At 40.2% G+C, this 24,144-nt stretch overlaps 1 protein-coding gene and 1 pseudogene across 1 annotated transcript; one reads left to right on the top strand and one right to left on the bottom strand.

The window, feature by feature from the left end:
• Positions 1-11,954: 11,954 nt before the first annotated feature.
• LOC130029817 (uncharacterized protein C2orf78-like) lies at positions 11,955-20,151 on the bottom strand (annotated as a pseudogene).
• Positions 20,152-22,417: 2,266 nt separating this feature from the next.
• LOC130029869 (elongin-C-like) lies at positions 22,418-22,767 on the top strand. Its single transcript, XM_056120955.1, has one exon. The coding sequence runs from the start codon at positions 22,461-22,463 to the stop codon at positions 22,752-22,754; it is 294 nt and encodes a 97-aa protein (XP_055976930.1). The 5' UTR covers positions 22,418-22,460; the 3' UTR covers positions 22,755-22,767.
• Positions 22,768-24,144: the final 1,377 nt, after the last annotated feature.

The raw sequence follows: 24,144 nt of genomic DNA on the forward strand, positions 1-24,144 counted from the left end.
CGTTTCTCCTTCCTTGATAATTTCCCTCCATAATCTTTCTTTCCTATTTTATTCTCCTTCATATAATCTTCTACTTCTTGGCTTCTAATGGTCAATGATGGTTGAAAATGACCCTAAACTTCCTTATCTTTGAGGACTTGCCTCCCTACCACTCAACACTCCACACCTTCCCCACAATCCAATTTTTGTTATCATCTAGTTTAGGTAGAAAACTTAAAAGACACATGATAATGACTTTTGAATACCACTAAATTTAAACTACTAAATTATAAATAAAAGTGTAGAGACTGCTACAAATAAAACATCCTGGCAGATATTAGGTTTTCTACCAAAATTACATTTTCTGTTTCTGTCAAAATATTGTCTCTGATTTACTTTTTTCATGGATATCATGTCAAAATCACTATTAAAGAGAAAAGGAAACAGAGAGTGAATACTCATGCATAAACATATATTTGCTGTTTTGAGTAAGTATCAAATATAATGTAATCAATGAAGAAAAACACTTTGTATGTGAGCAAAATGAAGTCATTGTCTAAAATCACACAGCAAAGGTGAAGGTCAAGCTAAAATAAGGGTTACCATATTCAGGTTGAGTACTCTCCTCTATTATTACATGCTGCTTTTCCTTAACTGCTAAGTTTAGGGATAAGAAATTTCATAAAAAGCTTTGAAAAATATTATTCCTTACCTGACATCATCAGAAATGAGGAAATATCAAGGAAAGGTAAATGAGAAGAGGAGAGAATATGAGAGTACGTCTGAACACTGAAGCGGGAGTCCACAAGTGTCCAGTAGAGATGACTGATCACTGGTGATTGGTCATTGGTCACTGGTCACTTGCGATGATACAAACTTGTTTACAAACAACTCCAGGGGAACCCCAAGATTCTACCATGTGCTGGTAGTTTTGGTGGGAGAATGATGTCATAAAGCAGGCAGTTGAAAGGTAGAGGCTAGCCAATAGGAGGGTCATAATCCCAAGAAGAAGACAGGATTGGATAGACTGAGAAGTAGAATTAAGAAGGCTAGAGAGATGGAATCTTACAAGACAGTTATAACAGTTTCACCTTTCTCAGACTCTTCGGTTAGGGAAATACTCCTATTATACTGATGAGCTTACATATTTAATTAATAAATCAACAGCCCGGCAAGCTACCGAGAGTATTCGATATGCCAGACACAGTAACAACAAAGTCTCCAATGGAGACGTTACTGGGCCCGCTCGAGCAAATCGATGATCAACGGGAGGGCCTTTACTTTACTTTACTTACTAGGTAATAATTTATATTGCTAGTTAACCAATAACATTAAGTTACTACTAGTGTATTTTGTATAATGTTTAATAATATTAAGTGATATGATAATGCTTTAAAATACACATTATTACTTACTTTCTGGTTAGGAAATGATGAATTATTATGAGAAATCTTCCCCATAACAAAACCCCCTAAGTTTAGGGTGTTCCGCTAGCAAACACGCACCCAGAAAAGAATAGTAGGCAAGGATTGAATAGATGATAAAGTAACTGCCAGCTGTACACTTGTGCCAGGCAAACATAGACTAATAATTTGTAGGGACTTTTAGATTTAGGGGACAATATAGCCAAAACTAGAATGAACAACTTTCACAATCTTTTATTTATTTATATATTTATTTTGATTTTGGGTCCTTACTAGCCATGCTGAGGGCTTGCTCCTGGCTCCACACTCAGGAATTACTCTTGGAGGAGTTCGGTAAACTGGGTGCAAGAGAGGTACCCTGCCCACTGAATTCTCTCTCCTGTACAATCAGGATGCCTAATGAACGGATCTGGCCCTGGTTTCTTCCGTTGTCTGCCCTTGGCCAACAGCGTTCCCTATCCAGGCCACACACAGCAGCTCTAGGTCACCAATAATGGTCTGTTAGACAGAACCTTCCAGAGAGCCCGCGAACACAAAACCCTCAGCGTGTCTCCCCAGAAACTTCCCCCTTTCTGGTCCTCCCCTTGCCTTCTTGGCAGAAAATTTCCCATATACTATCTCTTTGAGAGTATGTATTTGATGCTGATGTAGGCAGGTAGATAGGGAAAGGCTCTTTGCAATGAAACAAAGTTTCATGGAAGAAGAATTCTAGGATCAACCCACCCTGTGGACACAGAGAATAAAAACTTGATAAGACCATCCGTAGACCCTAAAGATATGGGCCTCCTCCCCATGAAACTCTTCCTTTCCGAAAACCCCCCTTTCAATCCGGTTAACTCCAGAGACTCAGCCCCAAAGAGATTCCAGGACATTCCAAGTCAGAAGATTCTCGAACCCCCCTTTCAATCCAGTTAACTCCAGCGACCCAGCCCCAAGGAGATTCCAGAACATTCCGAGTCAGAAGGATCTATAAGAGCCAGCTTGAGAGCCCACCTGGGGCTCTCTCCACCCTTGGATAAGCCCGCGTTCCCTCTGGACGCGTTTCTCTCTTTTACTCTCCATTCCCCCGTTTATCTGCTTATCCCTTTCTCTTCCTCTCCAAAAGCCTCCAAACAAAACCTGTTACTTTTTACTGCTCGTCTACTCCTGAAATTCTTTTCTGTGAGCGAGACAAGAACGCTAGAAACCCCAGGTAAGGCTTGGGACTGGTCTCTCCTTTCCTACAAAGAGCAAATTCTTGCCCCAACTTGAGTCCGTGGCTCCCCGAGCAATCAGGTGGCGGGGATTAACTCCCGTGCCGAGAAGTTCAAGCAGACTTCAGGTGTGGCTTGACGGCCACCTTGTGGGGCTGGCGGGGCTTAGGCCCGTGCCGAGCAGGTGCTCACCGCAGACTTTACCGGTCCTAGCCTACCCAGAGGTGCTTGGGTGGCAGAGGCGGAGTGAGAGAGAGTGACCGTCTTTCTCTCCTCCCGACTCATGTGAGCCACCTGTGGGGTCCACCGACATCAATGCTAGACCATTTCTAACAAAATACTATCAACTTAATTCCTCTTACTAAGCTTAAAACAATGGCTTAAATACTGTGGGTACTTCATAAGGTCTTACGATTTGCGGGGGCACCCCCAAATTTTAAGAGGTTACTCCTGGCTCGACACTCAGTAATTATGCCTGGCAGTGCTTGTAGAAAAGTATGGGATGCCTTAGATTGAACCTGGATAGGTCCCTGACCAAGCCAAATACCTATCTGCTTTACTATGGCTCTGGCTGAAGTATTACTATATTTAAGTAGAGTAAATTTATTTACTCAGCCTGGCCGAGCTGAGTTCGATTCCTCTGCCCCTCTAAGAGAGCCCAGCAAGCTACCAAGAATATCTCGCCCGCACAACAAAGCAAGGCAAGCTATCGTGCTGTAATCAATATGACAAACACAGTAACAACAAGTCTCACAAGGGAGACGTTACTGGGCCCGCTTGAGAATCAATGAACAATAGGAGGACAGTGCTACAGTGCTATGTGCAAGATGAAATTCCTTGTGGTTTACAGACTGAAGAGTAAGAACTGTGAATAGCAGAAAATTCCACTGTTCGATAATATAAATCTGCACTGATTCAACCTTATCTTAAGTGTTCTTGCTATGTTCACTTTCATTTTTTGACAAACAACTGCTTTCTAATGATTACAGTCGTAAGCTTCTGGCTTAGTGCTAAACTCACATGATCCTTCTCTCCACATGGCACCTTTGGGGTTTTCAGCATTCATTTTTCAAAATGAGCCTTGTGGACCATGCTGATTTCTATTTCTGAACACGTGATAATTGAATACAGAAACATCTGAGATATTCTTGATTTTTTTCCTCTTCATAGTTTTCCACACTCAGATTTGTTACTTTGAACTCTTAAAAAGATTTTTTAATTTAATTTTATTTTTATAGAGTTATTCACAATATTTGAGTGTATTTAATATTCAAACACCAATACACCACCATTAGAACTTCTCACCACCATATTTCAAATGTTTCCATTCCAAACCTAAAACCCTGCCCTCAAGCAGAGCCAAAATAATTAATTTTGGATTTCTTGTTATGAATAATTAGCTAAAATGATCCAAAAATTGTTTCTTAGAGGAAAGTATGTCAAGACGGTTGTATTACACCCAGGACTTATTAAGCACTTCTATAAGATATTGGTAACATCTTGTTAAGGTTTAGCCTTATGTGCATATCCATCTATCTGTCTGACTGTCTGTCTGTCTCTCTCTGTCTGTCCATCTATCTATGTTTTTGTATAAATATACTTCCCTTATGACTGATTTCCTTCTATTATACTGTATTTATTTTTTATTTTTAATATTATTTTCTATTTTATTTATTATTATTTTACTATTTTTTATTTTTTCATTTTTTAATGAATCACCATGAGGTTCAGTTACAGATTTGCAAACTTTCGTGATTACGGTTTGGTCATAAAATGATCAAGTACCCATCTCTCCACCAATGCCTATTCTCCACCAGCAATGTTCCCAGTATCCCTCCCTCCACACCCACAAAATCTCTCCCACCTGTCTCTATGGCAAAGACAATCCCTTTTACTCTCTCTCTCCTTTGGGGTTTTATGGTTTGCAATGCATGTAGTAACTGGCCATCATATTGGTCTATATTATAAATTCAACAGGTATTGATCTCAATACCATCCCAAGTGAGCCCTCCAAGAATCATGTAAATAGTGGTCCCTTCTCTATTCCATCTGCCTTTCCCCTAACATGTGAGACCTGCTTCCAAGCCTTGGAACGATCCACTTGACCTTTATCTCTATTATCTTTGGGTGTCTTGGAGCGATCCACTTGACCTTTATCTCTATTATCTATGGGTGTTAGTCTCTCATTCTGTTACTTTATATACCACAAATGAGTGCAGTCATTCTATGTCTGTCCCTCCCTCTATCTCAGACTGATTTCACTTTGGATGGCACTCTCCATAGCGATCCACATATATACAAATTTCAACATTTCATCTTTTCTAACAGATGCATAGTATTCCATTGTGTAGATGTACCAAAGGATTTTTTTAACCAGTCATCTCTTCTCGGACACTTGGATTTTTTTCCAGATTCTAGCTATACCAAGGAGTTCTGCAATGAATGTACAAGTGTAGATGTCATTTCTGCTGTAATTCTTTGCAGCTCCAGGATATATTCCCCAAAGTGGTATTGTGGGTACCTCATGATGTCTCATTAATAAAATTTTTTTAAAAATGGGAGCTCAATTTCTAGTTTCTTTGAGAAACATCCATATTGTTTACCAAAAAGGCTGCACCAGTCAGCATTCCCACCAGCAGAAAAAGAGAGTGCCTTTGATCCACATCCATGCCAACACTGCTTGCTTTTATTCGTTTGGATATGTGACAGTTTTTGTGGTGTTACATGATAACTTTTTGTTTTCATCTGCATCTCCTTGATGAGTTGTGAGGAAGAGCATTTTTTCATGTGCCTTTTGGCCATTCAGATTTCTCCTCTGAGAAAGTTTCTGTTTATTTCTTTGCCCCATTTTCTGATGGGATGCATGTTTTCTTACTTTAGAGTTCAACCAGTGCCTTGTATAGCCTTGATATTCACCCATTATCCAACGGCATTGGGTGAATATCCTTTCCTATTCTGTAAACTGTGTTTGTATTCTGCTCACTGATTCCTTTGAGGTGCAGAGTCTACTTGGTTTAAGAGAGTTCCATTAGTGTATCTCTATTTCCACTTGCTTGTTCAGTGGCAGGTCATCTTTAAAGATACATTTAGTTTCAATGTTGTAGAGGATTTTGCTGACCTTCTCTTCAGTGTACATTATGGATTCAGATCTGATGCTGAGGTTCTTTAATCCATTTTGATCTGATTTTTGTGCATTGTCGTAGGTAGAGGTCAGAGCCCATTTTTTTTTTTTGCATGTAGCTGTCCAGTTTTTTCGGGTTCCAAGTCGTGGAGCAGACTTCCTGGTAATTATCTCGCTATTCTTGGGTGTTTTCTCCCATTCTGTTTTTATTATTCCCCAGATGAGTGCAGTCTTTCTATGTCTGTCTCTTTCTTTCTGGCTCATTTCACCTCGCATGATACTGACTATGTTGATCTACTTGTATGTAAATTTCATGACTTCATCCTTTCTAACAGCTGCAGTGTATTCCATTGAAGGATTGAGTATTCTTGGTGAAGCAATCGTTTCATTGTTTTTTTTCACTATAACCCCCATTGTCTTTGGGCTAGGACGGTTTCCTTTGATAAGTCGGCTGCAAATCTAAGGGATGCTCCTTTGTAAGTGATTTCCTTCTTTGGCCTTTCTGCTTGCATTATTATGTCTCTATCTGTGGTATCCGTCATTCTAAATATGATACCTTGGAGTTTCTTTATTAGGGTTTTTTTTAGCAGGTACCCTTCAAGCTCCTTGGATCTGGATGTCTGCATTCTCCAGCTTTGGGAAATTCTCAGCAATGATGTCCTTAACAGTTGCTACTTCATTGGGGTTGCCTCCCCATTCTTCTGAATCTTTGATGATTCTTATGGTGTTCCTCTGAATCTCATCCCCTAGGTCTCTGATTCACACGACATATTTTAAGGTCCTTTCCCATTTCATGTTGTTGCCTGTATGCTTTATGCAGCTCATCTTGAAGATCACTGTTTCTGTCTTCAGCGGTGGCCATTCTACTGTTGAACACTCACACTCTGTTTTTAATTTCATCTCCTGAATCCTTTATTAGTGACACATGTTTGTTGCTCTCTTATTTCTGCTTTCCTTGCTTCCTGATTTTATTGGCTGTCCATTACACTGTTTCTTTCATGGCTTCCTATAATTTACTGACTGCATGTTCCATCATTTCTTTGAGTTCAATAAACATCCTCAACATTTCATCTCTGAATTCGTTGTTGGAGATATTTTCTTTGTTGGTATTCCCTATTGAGTCTTCTGAGCTCTTTTCTTCATCCACTCCTCATGGTGGCTATTTGCCCCTTTTCTTCCTGCTGCTTTGGTATTTTCGAGATGGAAGCTTCCTGTTCACTTTCAATGTTCCTCTCTTGCTGTGAGAAAGGTTTCTGGATAAGCTCTTCAATGGTGGTCACCTTTTCCCCCTTCTAGGATACTAGGTTCCTCTTTGGTTCTGCTAGTTTGTGTCTTCTGTGAGTCCTCTAGTGGAGTTTCAGATATGTGTTCTTTAATGTTAGGCTTGTCAGTTTCTTGTGTTCACAATTATTTTGGTGAGATCAGAAAAGGCTAGTGAAATATTGGCATAATGTGTTTATGACAGCCAGTATGTCCTCCTTAAAGTTAGGTAATGGAGACTGATATGTAGAGAAAGTGTAGAGAAAGGGGAAAATTACAGCAGCCACATGAGGCACTACTGCATTGGAGGCCATGCCCACTCCTACTACTCTACTTTAGGGGGATTAAGCCTCAATGGTGCCTGAACAGAAACAAAGTCCCACTTCTGATGCAGTCCTAATACTTGCCGGGTATGCCTCTGTCCCGAGTGCTTGGGGACTATGGCATGGCCAACGGTGAGTAGTGCTCAGTTCCCTGAAATGGATTTCTGGGCACACTGCCCTGGAGTGTGCACCCACAAACCACTTGCCTTCTATTTTAAATCCCTTCTAATGTGGTGTGCTACTCTTGATCTATCAGTGGTGTAAAGTATAAGACGTCCAGGATAGTTCATTCATGTATGAGGCTTGTCTGAGCGTGTGTAGAATGACTGTGAGGTAGAGGTGGTTGAGGTATGGGCAATATGGCTAACAATACAATAGTAAACTTTGAAAATCTGATCTATTTATTTATTTATTTATTTATTTATTTCAGTTTGGGGGCCACATCTGTTTATGCTCAGCGATTGCTCCTGGGTCTGCAATAAAGAATCATTCCTGTTGGGATCTCTATATTAAAAAGTCAAAATAGTTTGAAAATTAAGGTGGAGCAGGGATCCACACTGGTCATTTTAATTTAAGTCCCAGTTTCAAGATATTGCTACTTGCCCAATAGCTACACATATTTCCTTAACAAGTACTATGTTCATTTAAGAGTGAAATAGAAAAAGTTTTTTTTCCTTTTATATGTACTGATTTCAAGTATTTGTTGCTAGTGCACTGTACGTTTTACATTCTATTGTGTTATTGATGTGCTGTTTTCTTTATGTTGTCTGTGACTGCTAGAACAAATAACCTGTTAGCTTAAACATCAGAAGAATAAAATCCGGAAGCAAGAAATTTTATATACAGATCACTGAGAAAAAGTTGTGATCAAGGATATATGCCTTCTTTAGAAGATCTTTAGCCTGTAGCTTCTGTTAACTTCTGATAACTTCCACGAAGCTTGTCTGGTAGTTAATACACTCCCGTCCTGGCTGCAAAGGTCACATGACCTTCTCTTCTATCTTTATCTTATTCTTCCTCCATTGTGTCAGAACAAGTGTTATTCCATTGACTCATCTGATAATTCACCAGATCTCTCCATTGCCAGTCATAGCAGCTATTCAATCAAGGTTTACTAAACAAAGAAATATTTGAAGGGGTGATGGTTTTTTTTTGATAGTCATTATCTGTTCAATACCATGATGTTGTTAGCATCTAAAAATACATGAATGGGACTGGATCTTGTGTGTGGGTTAATGCTTTGATTTTTCATGTGTTTTGGCCACACCTGTTGGTGCTCAGAGGTTCCTCTTGTCTCAGTGCTCAGGAGTCACTCATGGTAGGGCTCAGGGCACATATGGAGTGCCAGGGAGCCAAGCAGGCCTACTGTGTTGAAGACAAGAACCCTATCGTCTGTACTATGAGGGTAGGGTACAATCATTATCAATGATTCTTTTAGTTAATTTATGAGACCACCAGGACTCTGTGCATTTAGAAAGTGTGGAAACCTCTCCAATATCATAGATCCATACAAGAGAATATCAGTCAGAGGAAGTAATGACATACTGCAGCACAGATGAACTTTGAAAGCATTAGGGTTTAAAAAAAGTTTGCCAAAAAGGTCACATATTTTAGGATCCATGGATGTGAAGAGTTTAGAGAGAGAAAATTCAGAAACACAAAAGAGAAGTGTTGCCAGGAACCAGAGGAGAGAGAGAATGGAGAGGTCAGTGGGAAGCAAAGAGGTTGTTTTTGGAAATGATGAAAATGTTATGGATAAAATAAGGGTCACTCTCACTGTCACTGTCCTCCCGTTGTTCATCGATTTGTTCGAGCGGGCCCAGTAACATCTCCATCGTGACAATTATTACTGTGTTTACAAAATGGAATACATCATGGGTAACATGCTAGACTTTGCCCTGCGGGGGAGATAAACTTGATAGCTTGCCAGGCTCTATGCGAGGGGCAGAAGAATCGAATTTGGGTTGCCCATGTTGGCCGCTTGCGAGGCAAAAACCTACCCGCTGTGCTATAGCTCCAGCCCATGGAAAAAATAATGACAATAGGTGCAAAACTAGCAAGTATAGCAAATACTACTGAAATTTGTCTTAAATGATGGATCCCATAAAACAATTACTTATGCAGGTGTGTATTTTATAAAGGTACAATTTCTCTCTCCTTTACTCATTGCCTAGAAGCACCTAGGAAAACTGGGAATAACTGTTAGACTGTGTCTGATTTTTTCTTCTTTGAAAACTCTAAATTATGTAAATGCAGTACACCTTACCTTTTTCAGGTTAGCAGTAGAAGGCCTTCAGACACTCTCCTTTGGGCCCCTTATCCCTGCGCTGGCCAAGGTGTTCTTACTCTGTTCCCCTTAGGAAATACTTAAAACACTTCACTTCAAAGTCTGTCCCAATGCCCCACAAAAGAAAAACGAGTCACCACTCTCAATGTTCTGCAGCTTGATTTTTGTTGCTTTTGTCTTTGCATGTTTAACACTGGTGGTTGTTTTGCGGCCACACCACGTGATGCTGGGAGAACCAGGCTGTCTGCCCAAGATCCAGAGGAGCTCCAGAACGAACTTCTGCTCTTTGAGCTCTCTCTGTCTGACGTTGTATGTGACCTGTTATTTTTCACCTACTTTATTTTCCCACTTTTGTTGTTCCTTTGATGAATGGAACACAGTTTTTCACTAAAAAATACTTTAATGTAGCCCACCAACTTTACCATCATGCCCATCTGGTGTTCTGGTCCCAATCCTTCCCCGTTTCCTTCCCTTTCATTCATCACACTATATTTCTCCTAGGACCATTTCTTCCCACCACCGCCTTCGCAGCCTCAAGAAGAGCCAGTTCCAACCACTCTGGGAGTGGTGACCTAGTGCGGATGTCCCAGTCGGGATTCTCCCACGGCCCAGCCTCCAACATCAGTTACAGCATTGGTTTTTGTGTGTGCTTCCATTAACATAGATGTTTGGAGCAGGCTGCAGACATCAGGCACCGCGGAAAACCCCAAAAGCCCCCTGAAGCTAATATATATTGAGCTCCCAAGTCACTATTATCAGGATTCTGTGGTCTGAAAGACACATTGGTCACCTTGGGGAGTGCGCAAATCCAAAGAACTTAGTCTTATAGACCTCATTGTTGAACCACACTGGACTAGTGCCCCGGTAATACTGGCTCTGAGTATTGTTGGGAAGAAGAATTGAAATGGTGCATCTAGGGTGCCTGAACCATGGGCCTGAGTACATAGTGATTGATCTTTACATGTTCCAAGAGCTGATATTCGGGCTTCTTGCTACAACTGTTCTCTTTGCTTTGTCACTATTTACAGTCACCCCTGAATAACTCTGAGGGCCGTTGACTGTTCATCTGTAGGTACTTTCTCCAGTATATGTGTTAGGACCCCACAGACTGATCATTTATGGATATACCACCCACACGTTTTGGAGATATGTCTCAAAACTCTTAACAACGGTGGTCATGAAACATAAAGACAGCCTCTGTGAAGCTATTTTTCCTTTTCATCAGGTCATCTTGTTATACTAATCCTCGTTCTTCAGCAATTTTCATTTTTTTTATATTAAACCAAACACTCTAACTGTGCCATTTCTCCCATTCTTTTTCGGTGGAGACTGACAATGGTGGCATAGTTGCCTGTTCTCAGGGCTTACTTCTGACTCTGTGCTCAAGCATAACATCTACTGAAACTCGTGGAACCACATAGGATTCCAGGGATGAACCTTGGGTCAGCGTCCTGTAAATGCCCTAGCAGGTAGACTATTTCTCTGCCTGCCCCCCTGCTCAACACTTCATCAGGCACATAAAATTTCTCCTCTTAAGGACATTACAACTCTGAGCCATGTTTCTCTTTCTTAGATTCTTGTCTGTTCCCCCTTCTATCCCCCTCTAACTTCTATTTCTTTCTTATGAATCCTTCGCCCCTCACCCCCTCCAAATAAGCATCACAGTGGAAAGCCTCTCAACATTCAGAACTTTTATTATTAATCTATTAACTTATATCACAATCAATCACAACCATCCTGTTATTCTTTGATTGCCTTGAGCAGTTCCCAGTAACGTCTCCTTTGTCCTAGCCCTGAGAATTTTTTTTAAAAGTGCCATATTAAAGGCTCTTTCAGAGTTAGGAGAATGAGACCCCTCATTGTTACTGGTATTTGGCATATTGGGTACGCCACGGGGAGTTTGCCAGACTCTGCAGTGCGGGATGGTTACATTCGGTAGCCTGCCAGTTTGTCCAAAGGAGGAATGAGATGATAAGATGTCGCATGGCCTTGTTCTCTCCTGGGAGCTGAGTGTGATAATTTCTGGATCCTGGCTGTTGTTGGGGTTACACGGCAGTTGGTGGGTGTAACTGTCTAGCTACTGGCAGATCCAGTCCCAAACCGTGCAGGCATGGAGATCTCAGTCCCAGGTCCCACACACCTGGGTTCCTCTGCCAGTTCTTTTATGCGTGAGGCTCATTCAAGTGTGTGAAGAGTGGTCCCAGCATGGCCTTGGTTAGGGCCCAGAGGTCTTCTTAACTTATATGCATCTATTTATTTTTTAAAAAATATATCTGAATAAATGAAATGGGTATGGCTTTTCAAGTGTTTCTCTAGGCAACCATCTGTTACTTAAAGTGGCACCAACCATTCCAGCTACTTATAGCCATAGAATCAAGAGATGTCCATATCTTTTTCTCTCTTGATAAAAAAAAAACTGCACTTTCCCCAAAGAGGTGCATTTGGCAGCATTCTCACGCTCCTGCTGAGCATTCCTCTTCATAGCCTCACGTTCTGGTCTCTGCTCTTTTGTGATGGGCTTTGACATGGCTGGTTTGGGAACATTGGGCTTTCTCCATGGAATTGGTTGGAAACGGAAGTCTTGGAGTAGAAACTGACTCTGCCATTTGGGTGGAGCCTGGCCCTGGCGCTCGGTCCAAGAGAAAGGAAGAGGGCCCCACTGGAGAGACGTGCAAGGTGTTGTCTTGGAGGGAGCAGGTCTAGAATTTTAAGGCTGAGAAATAGGCCGGTTAATAGAGCTCAGCAAGGCTGCTCGAGATGGGTTGGTGGAAATAGGCTGAACTGGTCTGGCAGGGTGTGACAAATATGCAGTCGCTGGCCGGGATGAATTGGTGGCAGTTGGCTGGGCTGAGTTGGTTGAGCCAGTACTGGCAGGGTAAGCTGCAGCAGGACGATGTGAAGCCAGAGAGTGGGGTTTCCGAGGAACATGTCGAGCTTGGGGGTTATCCATGGTAAGAAAAGGCAAAGGTACCAATTTGACCTTCCCAGGAGGTGGCAACTCAGACTGAGATCCAGACAAGCATTGTTTAGCACTGCTTCTTGGTTTCTGAGCTTTGACCTGAGTTTTCTCAAGAACTTTTCCATCCCTTGTAGCACCTACCAATGGTTTCACAGCTAAGGAGGGCTGGACATCTTTGGGCTTCTTTGAACTACCCAGAACCAGGAGGAAGATGATCCAGGTTTTGGATCCCTCTTCTTCACCAGTGCATCAAACACTTGCACAGACTCCAGCATGTGCATGCCTAGGAGGCTTGGGGGCTTTGTTAGGGCCTCTTGGCCAATCATAGGTTGACTTAACTTGCGTTTCATCCCAGCAATGGTGGGCTTGTCTTCTGCCTTCACCTTGTTCTATATCTGCTTATTGTCATCAGATTTCTTGGAGTTTTTTCTGGCCTTTTTTGTCTTCTACTTCTCATGGCTCTTGGTCTTGTTGATCCTGCTGGACACAGCTTTCTGAGGTTTGCTCTTAAGTATGGCCATGGTCATAGGACACCTATCACTGGCTGAAGCATTACAAAAATTCACTGCTTCTCCTAGCAAGTGCTCTGGGTCTTTGGAATGGATTTTGGCCTTGGGTTCTTCCTCCAGAGCCTCAGAGGCCTGGTTTTTGTTCTTCCGTGTTGGGTGGGAGGTCCCCTTAGTGCCACCTGAGTTTTTTTTGCCCCTGATTTAGAGTGATGGTATCTGTGGTGGTCATTCCCTGCAGATCTATGCATTGATGTAGGCCTTCTAAGCATTCAAAGAGCTGGGGAAGTTGTTTATCTTCCACCCATGTCGTGATGTCTGCAAAAATACCACCAGATTTAGTCTCACCTTTAAGTGTTCCTGTGTCCTCCAAACATTGACCATTCTTTTCTTGATGAGTTCTTTCAGTACCAGGCTGTTGGTCTTGACTCAGAGGATCCATGCAGGCCAGGAGCTGGTAGATATCGGGGACTTCTAAAGGGCACAGGGGAGGATCTTGTTTTTCTATTGGGATCTGGTAGGTATCCAGAGACTTTGAAAGCCCAATGTTCATCTCATCCCAATTCTTATCTGTTTGTTCCTGAGTTGGAGCTGGGGGCAGAGCCAGGTTACTTTGTTCTGGATCTATTATGGGAACATCCGGTAGCTCTGGTGCTGTGTTACTCTTATGTATTTGAATCCTGCTACTGCAAGACATGGGTAATTCTAAAGTGGATATCAGACAAAAACTCTGATCAGAAGGTTGCAATGCCAGGGAAGTCTCTATCCCCAGGGAATTCATCACTACAAAGGAACCATGGAAGAAATCAGTCCCCCTTAAACGAGGTACTCCCTCCATACAACTCGTGGTGCCACAATTGGGCACCTTCCAGGAATGGGCAAGTCATTGTTACTGGCTCTTCTAAGGAACATGGACAAGGCCCTGAGCTTGAAGATTGGAGGTAACTGCTGTATTTCTTACTGTTGGTCATGTGGTGCCATTGCATTCTTTGTATTTGAAAGACTTTCTGTGTAAACCGTACTTAAAAATGAGAGACTTGGAAAAGAGGAATAAAGCAGTTGATAAAGCACTTTCCCTGTGCACAGCAGACCTTAGTTTGATCCTCAGCATCACATATGAGCGGCTTAGCATCTTCCTAAGTAAACCCTGAGAACACAGCGTGGCCCAAGCCCTGAGCACTGTGGTCTGTCACCCACAGTCTGCCTCCCCCAAACTAAAGCTTTCTTTTCAAGTAGAGATATGTAAACTATTAAACTATTATACAGAAATTAACATCATATAATCAATTTCTTCACTGTCCTCAAAAAAAACCGGAAGTTCATACCATGCTATAAAAGAAGGAATGAAGCACCACTTCCTCATGAAATGTGTGCTCAAGTAGACATTCTAGGTTTGATAACTTTGGACAGTATCTCTGAGTATATCATGTGTTCAGAATCTTGTACATTAAACTCAGGGAAAGTTAATGTGGTATCATCACAATAAGACTTCTTAAATATCTTCAGAAATCACAAAACCAATAATTAAAGAAATGGAGCTTATTGTTACTGTGGTCATACTGGCAGACTGATCAACTATGAAGATGTGGCATTCCTTGTTATGCTACTGAAGTTTTCTTCTAAGGAAACCTAGGTGGTCTTTATACTATCATACATTCCAATCGTTATTTGAAGCTCTGATGTCAAGTGTGAAAACAAGGTGCTATAAAATGAGTGAGGGGAGTCTAAACTTAAACTGAGTTTATTTACCTTCAGGTTTCATACATTTAAAAATCTCAGTGTATTGAACTGAAATGCCACCTACCAATGGACAGTTTCTCACTTGCAGATTTTTCCCCAAGTTTTGAATTCCAGAATTCCCTTCTCTCAGTTTTACTCACCTTGATAACACGATTCCATTATGGGTGGAGCAGACACAGAGTAGTAAACTCCAGAGGTTGAGGCTGTTGGTCCATTCTTTGGGGGCTGAACCTCCTTTAGAACCATTACCATTTCAGGGGATGCATTGCTGTAAGCTTGGAGGGCAGAGACCCTACCTCTTTTGTATGTCATTGGATAGCAGGCAGGGACCAGGTTCTCCAGAAAGGAGAGGTCCTGGAGTGCACTGATGATAGTAATACACCTGGCTTCCTTCCTGGTAGGGAAGTGACAAGCTTCCACACTGATTTGGTACCTGAGATGGTGTCCTTTGAACTAGACTGGCAGAAAGTGATGGGTTCAGAGACACCATGTCTTTGGTATCTAAGGTTTTCTCATACCGAGCTGCCATAGACATGGAAGACACAGTGGTGTTTTGGTCAAGGATAGTCATAGTACAGTCTCCCATGTAAGACTTCTTTTCAGTACTTTCTGCAATATCCCACTCCAAAACACTTTTGTTGGAAGCAGACCAAGTGGATAGCTGGCTCTGGTCAGACACTCCAGACAGCATTTTTGTGCAAGAATTTTGGTCAAGATCGGCACTACCCATGAGGGATTGGAAAGAAATGCCAGAATCTGACGGCAGGAGCCAAGCAGGTCTACCAACTGGAGTAGATATGCTGGAGTATTTGCAGACACTTCCTGTTAGGGAAGCTGCATTGTTCACCATGGGAAAGGGAAGCTGCAGAGAATGTGCAGTTCCTAATATAGATGGAGTTTGAATATTTTCTGTAAGCAACAAGAGGGTGATGAAAAAATTCTGTGAGAATGATAATCTTTTATGGGGGGGTTACACCCAGCGATGCACATGGGTTCCTCCTGGTTCATGCACTCAAGTATTACTCCTGGCAGTGCTCAGGGTACCATATGGGATACTGGTAATGGAACCCGAGTTGCCCGCATGCAAGGCAAATGCCCTGCCTACTGTGCAATCACTCCAGCTCCCTCCAACAACGTTTGAGAGGAGCAAAATTCACTTAAAATTTCAAGTATAGACAAGCTTCTAATACCAACAAGTCAAGTAAGTTACCAAAAGTCCAAACAACTTTGGGTGGTTGAAAGGCTGGAACATTTTGACACTTTGTGTATTGGGCACCACACTCCCAAAGTGAACACAGAGCTAAAGAAGAGACTGGTGATGTTGGAACATAGATTTGTTGCTTACAGATAGTTATTCCTTGTCATAGCTCTAACTGTATCTTGCTCTCCAGTTGAACTTTACGTTATTGCCTAGAATGGAAGCATTTTACAACTTGAAATTCCTATGAGAATGACTAACATTTTACTGGAGAAGAAAGAAACCAGAGGCGCAGAGATGGCCTAGAGACTTGTTCAAGCTTTCCCATTATTTGTATTGGGATTGGGGTGGGTGGAGTTTGGACCAATACCAGGCAGTGATCTTGGGCTAGTCCTGGCTCTGAACTCTGGAGTGACACCTTGTAGCACTCAGGAGACTGGATGCACTGACAGAAATCCAACTGGAGTGCCTGCCTACAAGGCAAATGCCTTATCCCCTCCTGCACTATCTTGCTGTCCCTTATGTATTACCAGGTTACAGAACCTAAGCATGTGGACTTTCTTGCTTGGACTCTGCCATGTTCATACTAATAAAATCTGGGCTATGTGAAAATCAGCATAGTACAGTAAGTGATTGAGAGCAGCCCCAAGAGTAAGCCCTGACCAACAATGAATGTCGTCCCAAGCACAACAAAAAAAACAGTACAGTAAGTTTATTAAGAAATTGTGTCATGTATATGATATGAAGATGAAATTCTATGTTAACAGAAACTACTAGCCAAAAAGGCAATAGGAGGTGATTTTTGAGTGTATAGTTTACCAGTCCATAAATCAGAAAATTTACCAGTATCTTACATAACAAGCAGATAATATAATAAATGTGAATTCATTTGGTAGCCAGTATGTGTTCTACAGGAGTACAAAGCAGAAATTAATAGAATAATTATAAGGAAAAGACATGATTATTATCATTCATGTCTCTGAATATTAACCATCAAACAACAGGTATTAAATAGAGCATACAACTTCAGTAAATCATGTAAGAAGCAGAAATGACCATTTGAAAAATGGTCACAAAAATTACAAATTCTTTTTTAAAAGCTAGATGACAAGTACCTTTATCAACCAAGAAAATATCATTCCCAAAATTTCAGAACCAATCACCAAAATCCAACTTAACTTTTTTTAATGTATGAAAACTCAGATTCCACAAAACTGAAATCAATGTGAACTTAGACATCTGAGACTTGACTTTACTATTTCGTCTTAGGATCTAAAAGCAGATGTCAACTGCTATCAAAATGCTGTCATTTGAGGAAGGAACTATTTTTTTTCTTTTTTGGTCACACCCGGGCACTGCACAGGAGTTCTTCCTGGCTCATGCACTCAGGAATTACTCCTGGTGGTGTTCAGGGAACTATACGCGATGCTGATTATCAAACCTGGATCGGCCACATGCAAGGGAAATGACCTGTCTGCATGCAAGGCAAATGCCCTACCTATTGCTCCAGCCTAGAAAGAATCTCTTTGTGAAAATGATAAGTTGCCTTTAACCTGGACCCTACTTACCACACAAAAGAATCAATTCTCCTGATTCAACTTAGATGATATCACTACTTTATTTTAACAGGCAGACCATACATGTACCTTTCAAACTAGAATGTAATAAAAACATTGAAGATGATGTATCTTCCATCCCCCTAGGTAACCAGTATTAGTTATTTATAGGAAGTATCATTTCTCAAACGTGTTTCCATTCAAAACTGCCAAGTGCCAACTGTGTTCTAAAGACAATAAGAAAAGAAACGACAACGATGGTTTTCTATAGACTGTTTTTTCTACTGGTACTCTACTCGAGACACAGTATGTTTTCTAGTCCTAGAAGTGATTAAAGTCAACTCCTTTGACTGGCGCTCAGCATATTTATTCCTTCTGTTTTGATTTGAACTATTTGTTTCTCTCCAACATTCTATCTCAAACTGTTTCTGCTTCTTGATAATTTCCCTCCATAATCTTTCTTTTCTAATTTATTATCCCTCATATCATCTTCTACTTCTTGGCTTCTGTTGGTCAACGCTTGTTGAAAATAACCCTCAACTTCCTTAGTTTGAGGACTTGCCTCCCTACCACTCAGCGCTCCACACCTTCCCCACAATCCAGTTTTTCTTTTCATCTAGTTTACATAGAAAACTCCAAAGACACGATAATTACTTTTGAATAGCACTAAATTTCCATACTACTAAATTAGAAATAAAAGTGGAGAGACCACTACAGATAAAACATCCCTGTAGCTATTAGGTTTTCTACCAAAACTACCTTTTCTGTTTCTGTCAAAATATTGTCTTTGATTTACTTTTTTCATGGATATGTCAAAATCATTATTAAAAAGAAAAGAAAACACAGAGTGAACACTCATATATAAACATATATTTGCGGTTGTGTGTATCAAATATAAAGTAATCATTGAAGAAAAACACTTTGTATGTCAGTGAAAGGAAGTCAATGTCTAAAATCACACAGCAAATGTGAACTTCAAGCTAAAATAAGTGTTACCATATTCTGGTTGAATACTTTCCTCTATTATTACATAATGCTTTTCCTTAACTGCTAAGTTTAGGGATAAGAAATCTCATGAAAAACTTTGAAAAATATTATTCCTTACCTGACATGATCAGAAAAGAGGAAATATCAAGGTAAGGTAAATGAGAAGAGGAGATGATATGAGAGTACGTCTGAACACTGAAGCGGGAGTCCACAAGTTCCAATACAGGTGACTGATCACTGGTGATGGTCATTGGTCACTGGTCACTTGCGATGATCCAAACTTCTTTATAAACAACTCCAGGGGAGCCCCAAGATTCTACCAGGTGCTGGTAGGTTTGGTGGGAGAATGATGTCATAAAACAGGCAGTTGAAAGTTAGAGGCTAGCCAATAGGGAGGTCAGATTCCCAAGAAGACTGGATTGGATAGACTGAGAGGTAGACTTAAGCAAGCTAAAGAGATGGAATCTTTGTAAGACAGTTATAACAGTTTCATCTTCCTCATACTCTTAGGTTAGAGAAATAATCCTATTCTACTCATGAGCTTACATATTTCATTAATAAATCAACAGTTACTAGGTAATAATTAATATTGCCTAGTTAACCAACAACATTAAGTTATTATTACTGTATTTTGTATAATGTTTAATATTATTAAGTGATATGTTAATGCTTTATAATATACATTATTACTTACTTTAGGTGTAGGAAATGATAAATTATTATGAGCAATCTTCCTGTACCAAAAAACCCTAAGTTTAGGATGTTCTGCTAGCAAACATGCACCCAGAAAGAAGAGATGGCAAGGATAGAATAGATGACACAGTATCTGCCAGGTGTAAACTTGTGCCAGGTAAAAATAGACTAATACTTTGTAGGGTATTTTAGATTTAGGGGACAATACAGCCAAAACTAGAATAAACAAATTTCATAATCTTTTATTTATTTATTTTGATTTTGGATTCTCACCTAGCCATACTCAGTGCTTGCTCCTGGCTCCACACTCTTGAATCACTCCTGGAGGAGAGGAGCTCTGTAGCCTGTGTGCAAGAGAGGTACCCTGCCCACTTAATTCTCTCTCCTGCCTGAACAACTTTATAGTTTACAGTTGCCTACTGATTCTCTATGAACTACACTAGCCTCTGCTCTCCAGGTCCCTGTGGCATGTTTATAAACTTCCTAACTGTCCTTGATGTCTCTGTCAACTCCAACATTGGCTCACCTTTAGGGATCTGCTGGGGTTGGTGGAGCAATATTGCATTATATTGACCTGCCATGAGACCACTAAATGCTGCACAGGTCACCCTGAACTTAGGTCAATTCGCGTTTTTTTCTACTTCTGTGTTTGTCTCATTCTCTGTTATTGAATGCTGCTGATTGGAGGTTCAAAGTGACAATTGGATTTAGCAGATGAGAAACAATTTAGACAGATTATAACCAATTATTGTGATCAACAAATTTTACCATCTGTTAGAAAATCCGAAGTAGTTAGGGATAATTGGGGACTTCTAAAAAGAACCAGAAAGAACACAATAAATACTTGAAGGCAGTTGTCATTTAAAATGGTGTCCTCATCTGGATCAAAGTGATAATCCAGTGGGAAACGCACTTCCATCCACATGTTGGACCTGGATTCAATCCATGTCATCCCAATAAGTATGGTCCCTTGAACCTTTGAGGCTTGTCTTCATTCATGGTAAGCACCCTACACACTGTACTATCATTGCAGCCTAGAAATTGTGGGTTTGTATGTGGGTGTTATGTATATGTGTTTGTGTGTGTCTAGAGAGAGAGGATTTGGGGTAGCCCCAGTGATACTCAGGTTATACTGTCTCTGTGCTCAGGAGTGAGTCCTGGTGATCTTCATGGCACCATGTGTGGTGCTGGAGATAGAACCATGGTCAGTCACATGGAATATTCATATATTAACCCCTACATTATTCCTCAGTGCTGAAGCAGAAATATATTTTAGAAGTGAAAATACGATGATCCAGTAGGAGTCACTGCAAAGACAGAATCAAGAACTTTGCTGGGGAAAGATCACAAACAATGTTCAAACACCCATCCCTCAACCAGTGCACATTCCTCACCACCAATCTCCACAGTATACCACCCGTTTCTGGCCCTCCCCCTGACTTCATGGCAGACAATTTCCCACATACTATCTCTTTGATTTACGTCTTTGATGCTAGAGCATTTCTAACAAAATATTATCAACTAATACCTCTTAATGTGCTTAAAACTGTGACTTGTATACAGTGGGTACTTCATAAGGTCTTACTGTTTGCAGGGGCACGCCAAAACTTTCAGAGGTGACTCCTGGCTCGATACTCAGTAATTCAGCCTGGCAGTGCTTGTCAAAATATATGGGAAGCCTTAGATACGTCCTGGATAGGTCCCTGACCAAGCCAAATATCTATCTGCTTTATGATTGCTCTTGCTGAGGTATTACTATATTTAAATTTAGTAAATATATTGACTCAGACTGGCAGAGCTGAGTTCAGTTCCTCTGCCCCTCTCAGAGAGCCCAGCAAGATACCAAGAATATCTCACCCGCACAGCAAAGCAAGGCAAGCTACCATGCCCTATTCAATATGCCAAACACAGTAACAACAAGTCTCACAAGGGAGAGCTTACTGTGCCCACTATAGCAAATCTATGATCAATGGGAGGAAAGTGCTACAGTGCTATATGCAAGATGAAATTCCTAGTGGTTTGTAGAGTGAAGTGTGAGAACTGTGAATAGCAGAAAATTCCACTATTCGATACTCAATATTATAAGTCCACACTCATTCATTCTTGATCTTAAGTGGTCCTGCTCTATACATTTTCATTTTTGACCACCAACAGTTTTCTAATGATCACAGTTCTAAGTCTCTGCATTAGTCCTGGACTCACATGATCCTTCTCTCCACATGGCACTTTTGGGGCTTTCAACATTCATTTTTCAGCATGAGCCTTGTGGACCATGCTGAATTCTATTAGTGAACACCTGAAAATTGAATACAGAAACTTCTGAAATATTCTTGATCTTGTTTTCCTCTTCATTGTTTTCCACACTCAGAATTGTTGCTTTGATCTCTTAAAAAGATTTTTTAATTTAATTTAATTTTTTGATACAGTTGTTCACAATATTTGAGTGTATTTAATATTCAAACACCAATACACCACCATAACACCTTCTCACCACCATATTTCAAATGCTTCCATCCCAAACCTAAAACCCTGCCCTAATGCAGAGCCAAAAGAATTCATTTTCTACTGTGTTATTCATAATTCGCCAAAAATCATCCCAAAATTGTTTCTTAGAGGAAAGTATGTCAAGGCAGTTGTATTTCACCCAAGAGCCATTTGCACTTCTATAACAGATTAGTAACATGTTGTTAATGTTTAGCCTTGTGTGCATATCTGTCTGTGTGTCAGTCTGTCGATCTATCTTTCTGTATAAATATATTTCTCTTAGATTGGTTTCCTTCTATTCTACTTTTTTATTTTTGAATGAATAACCATGAGGTTCAGTTACGGATTTGCAAACTTTAGTGATTACATTTCGGTCATAAAATGATCGAGTAAGCATCTCTCTAGCAGTGCCCATTGTCCACCACCAATGTTTCCAGTATCCCTCCTGCCACCCCCACACAATCTCTCCCACCTGCCTCTGTGGCAAACACATTCCCTTTTACTCTCTCTTCTTTTGGGTGTTATGATTTGCAATGCATATAGCAAGTGGCCATCATGGTTGCTCTATAGTCTACCTTCAGCAGGAATCTAACATCCCGAGTGAGCCCTCTAAGAATAATTTAAATAGTGGTCCCTTCTCGGCGGGGCACGCGCGAGGGTGCAGCGGCTGCACTGGTTGTGGTGGCTGCAGAGCTGACAACAAACTCCTAAATTTCCTCTGGGAGTGAAGAAGAATTTCTTAAGAACATAATGGATGGAGTAGAGAAAACCTATGGTGGCTGTGAAGGCCCTGATGCTATGTATGTCAAATTAATATCCTCTGATGGCCATGAGTTTATTGTAGAAAGAGAAAATGCCTTAACATCAGGAGCAATAAAAGCCATGGTGAGTGGCCCAGGTCAGTTTGCTGAAAATGAAACCAATGAAGTCAATTTTAGAGAGATACCTTCACATGTGCTATCCAAATTGTGCATGTATTTCACCTACAAGGTTCGTTACACTAACAACTCCACCGAGTTTCCTGAATTCCCAATTACACCTTAAATTGCAATGGAAATGTTGATGACTGCGAATTTCCTAGACTGTTTGTTAAATAAAATAAATTATAATAAGCTGTTAACTTTTTTCAGTATTTAATATCCATAGTTCAGTTAGTAACTTTTCATATATAGCTTGTTGCCTGTGTGCAATTGAACTTTTTTAATGTTCATTGCCAAGCAGGTTATCTTCTGTTCTTTTGCATAGCAATCAGAACTGACATTCGTTTGCTATATCAGTAAATTAAGGACATCTTCAAAAACTGAGATATAAACTAATATGCCATTTCATAGGTAGTTTTGCCTTTTATTTTGGATTTGATTTTTTTAAATTAATGGTGGTACAGTAAATGATAAAATTTAGGCATAAATGTACATGTTCTACAAGTAAATAATTGGCTCCGTATATTTATGTTTTGTTTTGTTTTTTTTAAACTATTCTGATCTTCTAGACACCATTAGTAGCATTATTTGTTATGTAAATGTTGCATTATAAACATGTTTATAACTTAGCCAAGACTTTAATTTTTTTTATAACTGTCAAAGACATAAGCGTTGAAATTTCTTATCTGTCTTCTGAAAAACTGCAGTATTGTTTAAATGTTTCTTGCCCTTTTGTTTATAGCTAAGATTTAAGAACTTGATTTAAAAGTAGTTTTAGAAGATTACTACTCAGTTTTTGGAGCTAGTAATTGCATGTTGTCAACAGGTCAGTTACATGACTGATTAAATATGCGTTGTTCATTTTAACCAATTCACAATATGTAATTTACTATAGTTATTTTCCCCCAATATTTATTCTTCCATAGTTCCTTGTTGTATTCACATTTTTCTATGTATGTCTATGTATGTATTAAGACTTAACCTCACTAGACCTTAAAAACTAGACTTGCATGAATTATTCTAATATTTCTCCTTTCATTTAATTATTTATTAGAAACATTTTGAGATACACAATGCAATGCTTACAATGTACTTTGTTACACATAATAATCTATTAAAATATATCATCCCAAGTGAATATGACAATAATGATTGGTGGGTCTTTTACCCAAGGGTAAAACTTAAACTTAAGTTTATTTGGGTCTTTTATCCAAATGAACTTAAACTTAATAAGATGGTCAATAAGCTCTCCTACTAAACATGCCAAAAATATTAAAAACCATGACAGCATAGATAATGAGAAGCTTTGGTAAAAGAAGCACTGACCGTGAGTTTATATTTCTTTTATCTTGTAGTGGCAACAATGCTGTCATTATAGAGTCTATAAATTAAGTTTTCAACTTAGTTCTTCCAGATGGGTTTATTATGGACAAGTTTTTCTGGGAACTGCAACCATTAAGAACCAAGTCTCTACAAGCCTCCTGCGTGCATAGGTCTGGGGCAACCCTGTGCAT

This window comes from Sorex fumeus, unplaced genomic scaffold, assembly GCF_029834395.1.
Source record: "Sorex fumeus unplaced genomic scaffold, SorFum_2.1 ptg000043l, whole genome shotgun sequence".
NCBI classification, from domain to species: domain Eukaryota; kingdom Metazoa; phylum Chordata; class Mammalia; order Eulipotyphla; family Soricidae; genus Sorex; species Sorex fumeus.

Coding starts and splice junctions, on each gene's coding strand:
- LOC130029869 (XM_056120955.1), top strand. CDS start 22,461: ATGGATGGAGTAGAGAAAACCTATGGTGGCTGTGAAGGCCCTGATGCT.